Source organism: Taurulus bubalis (assembly GCF_910589615.1).
Source record: "Taurulus bubalis genome assembly, chromosome: 12".
NCBI classification, from domain to species: Eukaryota; Metazoa; Chordata; class Actinopteri; order Perciformes; family Cottidae; genus Taurulus; species Taurulus bubalis.
In genome coordinates this window covers 25778796-25791024 of record NC_136600.1, presented here as the reverse complement: position 1 = coordinate 25791024, position 12229 = coordinate 25778796, and the positions used below count along the sequence as shown (strand labels likewise).

The 12229-nt window shown below is 46.1% G+C and overlaps 1 protein-coding gene across 1 annotated transcript in view; it reads left to right on the top strand.

Annotated features, from left to right (window-relative positions):
- Positions 1-390, top strand: part of bbs9 (Bardet-Biedl syndrome 9) — a gene marked incomplete at both ends in the record, with an annotated part of 88731 nt that extends 88341 nt beyond the window's left edge. Inside the window, one exon of the mRNA XM_079227381.1 lies at positions 361-390. Within this exon, the coding sequence (XP_079083507.1) occupies positions 361-390 (30 nt within the window). The remainder of the gene's footprint in view (positions 1-360) is intronic.
- Positions 391-12229: the final 11839 nt, after the last annotated feature.

Here is a 12229-nt window from a genome sequence, read left to right as displayed (position 1 = left end):
AAAAAGAAGAATATCGACACGTGATATTAAAATGAAGGGCTGCGGCTCACGATTATTTCCATTATTAATTAATCGGTCTATGATTTTGATGATTAATGAAATATTTATCTATTCAAAGACATTTTGTAAATATTCATCTATAACCAAAGAAATGCTCACGTCAAAGAGGCAAATATTTGACATATTTATTTGATGAATTAATCTGTTAAACTTGAGTTTTTCTCCAAATCCCTGCATCACATTTCCATATAATGTATTTTAAAACGGGTTAGTCATTTTAATATATTGCCATGTTTTATAACTGTTGGATCACTCAAACTCTTTTTCCTCTCGTCTCGTCCTCACTTCCTTCCCTTCCAGACAAAAGAGCCGAAGAAGAAGAGAGGATGAATCTATAAGTAAAGTAAACATAGAACATACTTGTGTATTTATATTTATATTCATTCATGCCGCTCACCAGGTGGCTCTCAGGTGAACCTCCTGTATTGATCAGCTGCTGTTTGAGTTGAGACGCAGACAGGAAGCGACCTTTGACCTTTCTGTGGGATCGATCTCGGAGAGTAAAACTCCTGCGAGCATCGGGAATGTTTGCTTCATCGATTAACGGGCGGCTGTGACCTCTGACCTCCTCGCTGCTGGCTGCTGCTTGCAAAGTTTAAAGTGTAATGTTTAATTAGATCAGCAGGACGAGCAGCAGATTAAATGTACTTTTTTCACAGAAATTAAAAATTGGTTCCAGGTGCAGAGTCGGATCTGGAGACACCTAGTGGTGAGGTCGCAGATTGCAACCAATTGAAACTTCTGACCAGAGATTGGTTCGTCTGCTCTAGGCTGCACCGGCTCATTCTACCATATAATAATATATAATATTATGCTCTATTTCTGCCAATAGATGCCCCTTAAATTCTACGCGCTGTCCCTTTAAGTGAAAGTCAACGTCGACTTGACATAAAGACACGAACAGCAGTCTCCTGGGTGAAAGTCCTCCGACTCTTATTCTCTCCAACATGAAGCAGGGAGGAAAAGCACATTTACGGGATGTTTTTTTGGTGAAAATCTGAAGTACAAGAAGCCAATCAGAAGGAGAGGAGTGGGAGAGTCAGGGGTTTGGCGAGTGAGGGGAAAAAGACATGGAGATGAACAGACAGATAGACGAAGAGGGCGACGAAGAGGGCGATGAAGAGGGCGATGAAGAGGGCGATGAAGAGCGTGACGGAGATGAGCCGACTCCCCGCGAGATAAAGGATCGGCAATGGCGACCGGCCTGTCAGTCACTCTGTCAGCCACTTCCACTCCTGGCCCCATTACACACAAAGGCTCTTCTGTATGCGTGCGTGCGTGTGTGTGTGTGTGTGTGTGTGTGTGTGTGTGTGTGTGTGTGTGTGTCTACCCACAGAGCCATTAGCAGGTACTCTGGACCAACCCCCCATACCTCAAAGTACCTCAAAGTGTCCGATGGCTCCCCAACCCCCTAAAGACGAGGCGGCACACGGAGAGTCCGACTGTCTTTTGGGGGATGAAGGAAGTGGAAGTGTGGTCGAAGAAAAAATATGATGTTTTTTACGCATAAAAAAAAAAAGCTCTGGTTTAACCCGCATGCCAAAGGTTTCCTCTTGCAGCTCAGAGCCACAAAGAGGGGAAATAATAAGTATGATATTTAAAGACACCAGTGGAACTTTGAGATGTTTTTCAGGTTAAAAACACTTTAAAAAAATTACTTTTTGCATTAATAAGGACATTTTCAGCTGTTTTGTTACCATGAAATATCAGTTATCAAGAAAAATACAAGCTGTTCTCATTAGTTTACGAGTTAATTAGTTTAAGTGCAGAATTAAATCTCAAAATAACGAAGAAACAGAGGAATTATCAGAGGAATTATCCCAATATGAGGATTTGTGCGACGTAAAAACCAGAAACCTGTCACAATTTGCTCCATAAAATATTTGACTTTGACAGAATATTGAAGATTTAACATTTCGTGACCGAGAAGAAGTGAAACTGGGAGTTTGTGCATGAAAAGAAGAAGCAGTGGATCTGAAGTTTAAAACGTTTTTAGGAGATAAACAAAGGCCAAATTCAGTTTTATGAGTGTGTGTGTGTGCGCATGTGTGTGTGCGCATGTGTGTGTGTGTGTGTGTGTGTGTGTGTGTGTGCAGGAGGGGGGTTAGAGTAGAGATGAAAGGCCGGCCATTGCCTGCTGATGACTGATAGCATTCAGCAGGGCTTTGGCTGATGTCTGCCTGATAACACAGAGGACGGCTCAGTCAGCCTCGCAGGCCGAGGGCCGCAGCCAATCAGGAGCCGGGGTTTGGTTATCTGAAAAGTTGCATTTGCCACGAACGAGTATATGTTCAAACTGTGCATGGGCAAGGTGAGAGAGTAACGGTCAAAGAGGAGGCGGATAACGGACCTGTGCCGTTATCCGCCTCCACCGGTTCCATTATCGTCTTATATCCGAACACCTCAGGGTGCATTATCGCTCTTTTATGACCAGAAACATTATCATGTTGACTTATCGCCCAGCAGATGTTGTTGTAATAAAGTCTTGTGGGTTTTTTTAAACACAAAGTTTGAACTGACAGATGATCGACAACGCGCAGCGCTCAAGTTCACGCCCGCTCGCTTCCTGCAGGCTAAAACCAGCAAAACCTCCTTTCAGCCGCCGGGGCAGAGACACAGAGCGGCTTTGTTGGTCCGCTCTCATCCCCTAAAACAAAGCGTCTGCAGCAGTAATGGGGGGGTTAGTGCGGGGGTCAGGGGTCAAAGAGCACATGTTCCAGGAAAGAGTCGTCCCCGAACGTTTTGTAGGCTGGGTTTAACTGCCGGGCCCGAGCCGGGACAGCGTGACGACAGGCCTGTCCGTTAAAACAAACAACCCACTTCATGTTTCACTGCGACTTCTGTTGTAAATCCTCCAGAAAAACACACAAAAAAAGCTTTTCCCGCAGTCGCTAACCACTTAAAAACCTGAAAATGTTCTACCCAATTCATAAGCACTTTATAATTTACCCTGATATAAAAACAACTGCTTACTAAATGTACCATGAAGATCAAACGATCCATACGTCTACACATCCCCTCCTTTGCATTTCAAAGTCCTCTCAGGGTGACAAATCTTTCACAACCTTTCCGATAAGAAGCGCCACACAAAGCTCAATAATCAGCTTTCACAAATATTGCTATCAGCGTCTGAGCGGTTGGTTCCTTCCTATCAGCCGGAGCGGGAACGCCGAGGAGCCGAGGAACAAACAGGCGGTCGGCTTCTTACCAGACACTCGCAGGTGATGCAGGGGTTGTCGGTGATGTTGGGGATGTGGAGCACTTCTCCCTCGTTCTCACAGCTGGCCTCCGTACCTGTGAGGAGAAGGGGAACACAAAGGTGAGACATCAATATGGATGAAATGAACCGTGAAGTCAAAGCAAGCTGCAGGAATCGTAGCGGAAAACCAGAGAATGATCACCCGACTGCAGCTTTACGGTTTTGATTCAGTCTTTTAACAAAAGCAGGAGTTTTAAATCAGGAGCCGAGCTTAAAGTAGGGTGAATGAGGAGCTGGAGGCCGACCAGGAAGTTAGCACCGCTGGTTCCCATCGACAAGAAGCCATTGGGGCAAACACATGTTCAGGATACTTACACACTACACTAATGAAATCTACTTTTCTGATGTTAAAAAGCTAAAAAAAGGAACTCCACCACGGTCACATGACTGAAGGAGGACTAGTGTCCCAGTGAGGACGCTTAGTCGCCTCCTTTAGACTCTTTTTAAGACACTTAGAAGCTTCTAGATTCACCAGAGATATCGTTGAACAAAACCTTAAACTTTTTCCTGGTTAAATCAACGACAATACGTCGGTGTTGTCTTTACAGCTTGTTCTGCTGCCCCCAAGTGGCCCAAAATATATACAATATTGCTGCTTTAACTCTTTTTTTTGTTTGTTTTTCTTATTTCCCTGCAGGAAGAGCAATGGCTGCCATGTCCGTTGTTGCTGTCTGTCTGTCTGTCCAGGTGGAAGAGAGAGACATCTAAACTGAGGTCTTAAAAAAAGTGCGAGTCGGTCACTTGATTACGAGTGCAAATGTAATCCGAACCAACGGCAGGAAACGACCCCGAACACAAAGGTTTATGGGTAGAAGCAGACAGATTTAAACATCTCGGTTCTTCCTGCTTCGGAGAGCAGAGAGACGGTGTTGTTCATGTTCCAGCTTTGACTCTCAAAACGATAACCTGTAGGGAGTCATCGCCATTGGAGTTGGACTTCACCTCTGACTACTTCCTGTTTCCTCCAGCTGATCTCATCTCTGAGGGGAAGAACACAGCGGTGTGTTTACTGTTTTAGAAACTACGTCTTCTGCTGCTTCATCTCGTTCTGCTGCTTGATTGATCATGAAACTCGGCGTTGTCTGAAATCTGCTGATTGGTTCGGCTCACGCGTCGTAATGACGCAGTTTCTCAGGATCACTTCACAGGTTATCTCCTCCTATGATTGGCCAGAAAACCTGTCAAATCAATATCTGAAACAACCTGTATGAGCAACGTTTGGCCCGTCTCTTATCAGGGACCTCTGACCTCTGACTGATTGGTCGGTTGAAACGTTGATGATGATGATTTTGTTCTTCCCGTTAGCTAAAGCGGACGGTGTGCCAGAGATTATTGTCACTCTGGAACAAGTTTAAAAGTGTGTTTATCTACTCTGACTCTGCATTAAACTCACTGAGGGTTGCCGACACGGCCAAGTCGCTTCTTTACGTTACAACAAAATCTCCTGGAGAGGATGCTAACGTTTTGCCTGGAACCCATTGGCTTCTTTAGCGCGTTAGCATGGAGGTCACGAGATGCAATCCACCGGTCTCGTGTTGCGTCTTTCTTCGTGTCGTCGGTACAAACACAACATCAGAGGAAAGTCAATGAAGATCCTTTTGAAACGCATGAAATCCACGTGACGACGCAGCGGTCGTACCGAGTGACGTAGTGAAGAAACATCGGAATAAAATACCACGTTTGGTGAGCTGGTCCTCAACCCAACTCCGTGGTTGTGTTTCCTAAAGCCGCCGTTTGTTGTGTTTCCTCACATTTCCTGATATTACGTTACAATCGTGGTTGGTCTTTAAATGACTGTATACCTAAACTCAACGAAAAACAATCGTGGTACGCAGTCATTTGAAGCCCAACCACGATTGTTTTTCCTAAACTCAACGAACCTTTGTAACGTAATATCAGGAAATGTGAGGAAACGCAACAAACGCAATCGTGGAGTTGGGTTGAGGAACAAAACACAGAAAACTACAGGTGTCGAACCACGTTGCTGGTTGTGTGTTTGTTGGACCAGCTCACCAAATGTGGTCTTTTATATACGTTTCTTCACTACGTCACTCGGTACGACCGTTGCATCGTCACATGGATTTCATGCGTTTCAAAAGGATCTTCGGAAAAACAATCGTGGTTGGGCGTACGCAGCCATTTGAAGCCCAACCACGATTGTTTTTCCTAAACTCAACGAACTCTTGGAACGTAACGTCGGCCCCGAATGAAAGTCGTTGGGAAAAAAACGGACCATTCGGTTCCTGTTCCTGTGTGCTTCATGTTGTACCAGCTGGAAACATTTAAAGGGACAATGTTTTAAACCGACCGTGAGATCATTTTTTAAAGGGATCGTCGCCGGCTAAGAAGTGGGACACTTCTCTGAAATCAAAGGCCGGGAGTTAGAATCCACAACAGCGAGTCGTGCCGTCTGTGTTTGTCCCCTTTGAGTTCGTGAAAAGCAGCCTGTGGATTCTGGCACAGCAGACCGACCCTGCCGACTCCACCGCCGCTGTAAAGTTTACGGCCTTCGAGTGTAATTAAACTGGCAGTGCTGTAAGTGGTGGGGGCGGGAGGGAGGAGGCCTCGTCCTCCGTCTTAAAACACCTTCCTCTTCTGTTGGTTTCCCTCACATCTATCCACACACCCAGAGATAGCCGTGACGAGTCCAGCTCTCACTACATGTTTCACTTTATTAAGTGAAAACATGAAACTACGGCAAAGTAAGCAAACACAAGCGACAAAATGAGACGAATGTATTCGGTGGAAGCAGAGCAGGGAGTCATTAAAGGAGCTGGAGCTAAAAGGACAGCGGGAGGGGGCTCAATAATACGACCTTTCTTCAGTTAAAGGTCACTCTTTCTCTCTGACTTTGAAGGTCGATCGAGCTCCGAGAGCCACGTCCATTTTATACAGTTAGGAAAACACACGGAGTCGAATAAACCTCTCGTTGAATTGGTTGAGCCGGTGATGGAAACGTCAAATATATTAAAAGAGAAAGTCTGTAGTTAGCTGCATGTTAAAGGCTGTGGAACAAATGCAGCGGGAGTATAAGTACAAGTACATACATGTACTTATACTCCAATACTGTGTGTTTCAGAGAAACGACGGCTGTTTGAAACATAAATATGTAAACGATGACGTCTGGCTGGTTTTACGGATAGAACTGCCGGCTTTGAAAAAGGGACCCGGTTCCCGCTGTCAGACCTGAACCCGCCCAGAACCCTCCGGTCTGGAGGTCCAGGACAGACAATGACGCCATGTTTGGGACGCCAGGTGGAGGAACCCGAGAGAGGCTGCATTCTCAGAGGGGTTCATGTCAAACAGACACATGTTGGTCTGCAGAGACCCATCTGGGCCAGGTTTCTGTACCACACACACACATTCACACACACACACACACACACACACACACACACACACACACACACACACACACACACACACACACACATCTGATTCCCATCACCGTGTCTGCTTCAGGAACACAGATAGCAGACGGGGAGCCTGATAACCGGCCGTGTGGAAGTCTACAGGCCGAAGCCTCTGTTCTGAATCAGCTTCCTCAGAGATCCTCTTCTTAATGACGTTACCGTGAAATCCAACTACACTGTCGTCATGGAAACCCTTTTAGAATTACCCCCCCCCCCCCCTCACCTGAGAGGAACAGAAGCCAAATGAATAATGAGCGTAATCAAATGCATTTAATCTAATCCCACCACTTTGCTCGCTGGTGCCAGAGGAGCCACCATCCACCTCCATTCACCCACAGGGCGAGCGACCATGATGCAATGCGGCTGTCAAAGAACAGCCCCGACAGAGAGAGAGAGAGAGAGAGAGAGAGAGAGAGAGAGAGAGAGAGAGAGAGACGAGCTGGTTAAAAGGAAGAGTGATTTAAAACTTGACAGCCTGCTTTTAACACAAAAAAAAGAATAATTATAATTAGGTGAATTATAACCTCCAGTGACGCAAACAGCAATTTGAGTGAAGATCACGTTTAATCTCACGCAGAGCTTTCATCCTAAAGACCTAAATCCTTGAGTCATTAAAAATAAAAAACAATGTAAGTTTGATATGAATGACTTTGGAAAGAAGTCTGCCGGCAACCAGCTGAGGTTACCGGGAGGAGAACCCGGGTTAAAGGGAGAACCCGGGAGGAGAACCCGGGTTAAAGGGAGAACCCGGGTTAAAGGGAGAACCCGGGAGGAGAACCCGGGTTAAAGGGAGAACCCGAGTCTATTTCTGAGCCTCCAGCGCTTTGAACCCCGAGACTGAAAGACGCTTACAAATTTAAAAACCGCAATTTTACTGTTTTCTTTGCAATTTCTTTCTCTTTTTTTTAAACACTTGAACTTTCTTCGCCATAAAAAAACATAATAAAAAGCAGCTTGATGCAAAATAAAGACGTAAAAGTTGTGTTTTGTTCTTTTTTTCTCCATATTCTGGTGTTTCCTTGTGATCGCGCACCGAGCTGCTGGTCTCATGTCTGGACCGCGGACCCTTAGTGGTCCCTTAGTGGTCCCTTAGTGGACCCTTAGTGGACCCTTAGTGGACCCCCAGCTGTCCAACACGTTACGGGTAACAGATATAAACTAATATAGAGCCGAGGGGACCTTGGTGTCGGAGCTCCCCGGCGGGGTAACACAGACTGGAGTCCCGGGACGCGCAGATAAAGACCCGGGATCGGGGGTCTGGGTAGTTTTACGCACGGCGGGCGTCGCGGTGTGTTATCGTGTTATTTCTCCTCACCTGTGATGAGCGGGGAGGAGGACCGGGGCGTCTGGAGCAGCAGCACCGCGCAGAACACAAACCTACAGGTGGACCAGGACGGAGGGCTCGCGCGGCGGAGCAACATCCTCGAGGTTCTCCAGGGGAACAAAACAGTTTGGAGAAAAACGGATGAATAAAAAATAAATAAAAATCAATCCAAAGGTTCCAGATGCACGGGGCTCCCGGAGACTTCTTCCGTCTTTATTCCAGAAAAGGAGCAGCAGAAGAAGAAGCTCCTCGGTGTATGTGTGTGTGTGTGTGTGTGTGTGTCGGCGGTCAGCCGGCGCGCGGAGGTCACACACACATTAAAATGACAAAGACGCGCCGACGGGCTGCAGACAGCGGGGTGACGCGCACGCGACCCGCGGAAGAAAACATCTCGAGGGGAGAAGCGGACCGAGGCGGCCAGAAGAGTCCGAACCAGAGAGTCCGAACCAGAGAGTCCGAACCAGAGAGTCCCGAACCAAAGAGTCCGAACCAGAGAGTCCGAACCAGAGAGTCCGAACCAGAGAGTCCCGAACCAGAGAGTCCGAACCAGAGAGTCCCGAGGTCGATCCGGCTCACGATGAACTCGCACAGCGGATCTACGACAAATGGAGAGTCGCTGGATCTGGTCTGAGTCGCTGGATCTGGTCTGAGTCGCTGGATCTGGTCTGAGTCCCTGGATCTGGTCTGAGTCCCAGTCTGTGTCAGTCTGTGACGTTTCCAAGAGTAGACTCTGCGCTCCGAATCCTGAAGTCCGTTTGGCGCATGATGCTCGATGCCGACTGTCCGGAGTGAAGGAGCTGACTCTCTCTCTCTCTCTCTCTCTCTCTCTCTCTCTCTCTCTCTCTCTCTCTCTCTCTCTCTCTCTCTCTCTCTCTCTCCTCCTCTGGTATTAAAAGCGGACCTGTGGTGTTGGGAGTCCTCCTCCTCTGTGAAACCCGGGACCTCCTCCTGGCTTCAGACCTTTCAGAAACCCTCCTCCAGGACCCTCTCTGGTCCTGCGTCAGGTCTCCTGCAGACTTTCCCCAGTCCTCCTCCTCCTCCTCCTCCTCCTCCTCCTCCTCCTCCTCCAGCCCTCCTTTTGTTATTCTAAGTTTTTAATAATCACAGTGTCTCTGCCTGCTACTGAACCTCTGGGAGAGAGAGAGAGAGAGAGAGAGAGAGAGAGAGAGAGAGAGAGAGAGAGGCAGATCCAGTTTCATTACCAACAGGGCGCTACATGTGTGCTTCATGTCTCCATGTTGTAAATGTAAGTGGTTCAGCATCTGGGGACAACAAGTTGAACAAATTACAAATACATGATGTGTCCCCCGGCAACCCACAGCAGGAGATAAGATATGAAGATGCTTTACGGGTTGTGTTGGACCTCTGATGACAGCAGAAGCACATTAATAATCTATATTATCACTCCTCGTGTCACTGTGGTTATGTTGATGCTCTCTTCTGCTGTGCAGAATGAATCAGTCCTTATGGCTGTCAAAGGGCCATTTGGGGGCTCTTGACAGGGTCAAAGGTTCCCAAACCGGGGTCTGTGTGTGTGGGCCCTTTGGGGACCCGGGTCAGACCCGGACTGAGACCCAGAAGGTTACCGGACAACGATGGAATCAAATTAAATAAAGATTGTGTTCCATAACTCTGCAGCCTGGAGTCGACATTACAGCCTCAAGTGACAGTGTGTGTGTGTGTGTGTGTGTGTGTGTGTGTGTGTGTGTGTGTGTGTCTAGCCTCTTTAAAGTGCAGCGCGTCAGAAGCTCAGACGAAGAGGAAAAGCGAGTCTTCAAAGAAATAATTAGGACCCACCCAGCAGCTTTTAACTGAGCGTCAGCCGGCGCTCGACCTGTGTGTGTGTGTGTGTGTGTGTGTGTGTGTGTGTGTGTGTGTGTGTGTGTGTGTGTGTCGCTGCATGCTGGGAACACACGGCCAGGTGTGTGTGTGTGTCGCTGCATGGCCCAGGTGTGTGTATGTGTGTCGTAGAGGGGAAGTTTGAGTGTGCTTAAAAAAGGAAGTAAGTTTGTCAAAAAGAGAAAAGGTGTGTGAGAGTGTGTGAGTGTGTGTGTGTGAGAGAGAGAGTGTGTGAGTGTGTGTGTGTGTGTGTGAGAGAGAGAGTGTGTGAGTGTGTGTGTGTTTCAAAGAGAAGGAGAGCATGAAAGAGTGTGTGGTTCAAAGAGCAAGTGTACAACATTAAAGTGTGTGTGTGTGTGTGTGTGTGTGTGTGTGTGTGTGTGGGGGGGGGGATTAGAACATCAACATGTGATGAAAAGGTGTTCTATCAGAGAGAAAGAGTGTGTGAGAGGTTGGACTTTGGTAATATTAACCACTAGATGGCAACAGAGAGAGAGGGAAGGGGTGACCTGGTCTGACCGCACACACACACACACACACACACACACACACACACACACACACACACACACACACACACACACACACACACACACTGCAGGTTTAAGGTGAAACATTTCAAGTCAATTTTGAGATTTGGGGAGATCTTCCTCTTCACCGTAGACTCTTCATCATGATGTCGCTAAACATTTAAAGTGAGTTTGTTCTCAGACTCTGATCCATAAATCTCCACTTCTTCCATCACCAAACTTCACTCTTTCATCGCTACATATATCCTGAGGGTTTATGCAGACATGCACAGCCTCTTTTATACAACATTTAACGACTAAAAACAAACACAGATTCATCTTTAAGTACACTGTTCTGCTTTAACAGTCTTCTCCTCGGAGGAAAATCTAAATTTACAGTCCAGACTTTTGGTCCTCTGGTATTTTTAGTAAAAAATCCCTTGAAACACAGAAGGAAGGAACTCCAAAGAAGGTCTACCCGTCTGATTTAACACATGTCTGGACTATACTGAGAGGAATATGCAGGATGGAAGTCTTCACTGGCTCGAGGTTCTCTGGTCTCAGAGGAAGATGTCCGTCTGTGGGAGGAGGAAGGTGGAGCTGCTGCAGGAGGTCTTCCTCTTTGTGATGAGGCAGCGCTGCAGGACGACCTGAGAGCGATGCGCGTCCTCAGATGGTCGTCTGCTCGCGGCCTTCAGACCGGCTGCAGACGGCCCTGAGGTTAAAGCCCCCTGCAGCCGGCAGGTCTGGCTCTGAGGGGGGGGGGGGGGGGGGGGGCAGCTGTCTGAGGCAGGACTCACCAACACTAATCACCTGTCGTCCTACAAGGAACTCTCCAGGAAACAGGACTTTCTTTCTTTTGGACATTCAGGAACCGTTCGTGTTCCAACTGGAGGAACCGGCGTTTACATGAGTTCCTCCACTCAGAGGTCAAGAGGTCAGCGTCCACACATATTACCCCTTTCTTCTACATATGTATTACCACCTTTATTGTACATATTACCAATGTTATGTACATATTACCACCTTTCTGTAATATTACCACCTTTATTGTACATATTATACATGAATGAATGAATATATTCTTCATTAATCCCCAAGGGGAAATTTTTTTGTTGTCATCAGTAGCGCCTTACCACTTGAAATACAAACACACAAGATGAAAGATAAAATATATAAAGAAGCAACAGGGATGAGAGATATATACAAATTAGAATAAAGTAATATATATATATATATATATATATAGATATATGTAATATATATTGAGCAAGACACTAAATTATCTTGTACATATTACCACCTTTATTGTACATTTTACCACCTTATGCACATATTACAACCATATTACCACGTTTATTGTACATATTGTATATATATATATATATATATATATATATATATATATATATATATATATATTATATATATATATATTGAGCAAGACACTTAACCCCTAATTGCTCCCGTTGCTGTGTCTGCGGTGTATAGAGCAAAAATGTAAGTCGCTTTGGATAAAAGCATCAGCTAAATGAAATGTAATGTAATGTGATGTAATATCTTTCATGTACATATTACCACCGCAAATGTGCCCCAATGCAAATGTTGGAGTCCTCGCCTGAATGTTCTCTGTTCTAAAACCTCTCTAACTTTGTTTTGCTTCACTTTATCAAAGTCAACCTTTGCAGAGAGAATGTTCACATATTGAGTTATGATTTGGGTTAGAGAATGTTCACATATTGAGTTATGATTTGGGTTAGAGAATGTTCACATATTGTTATGATTTGGGTTAGAGAATGTTCACATATTGAGCTATGATTTGGGT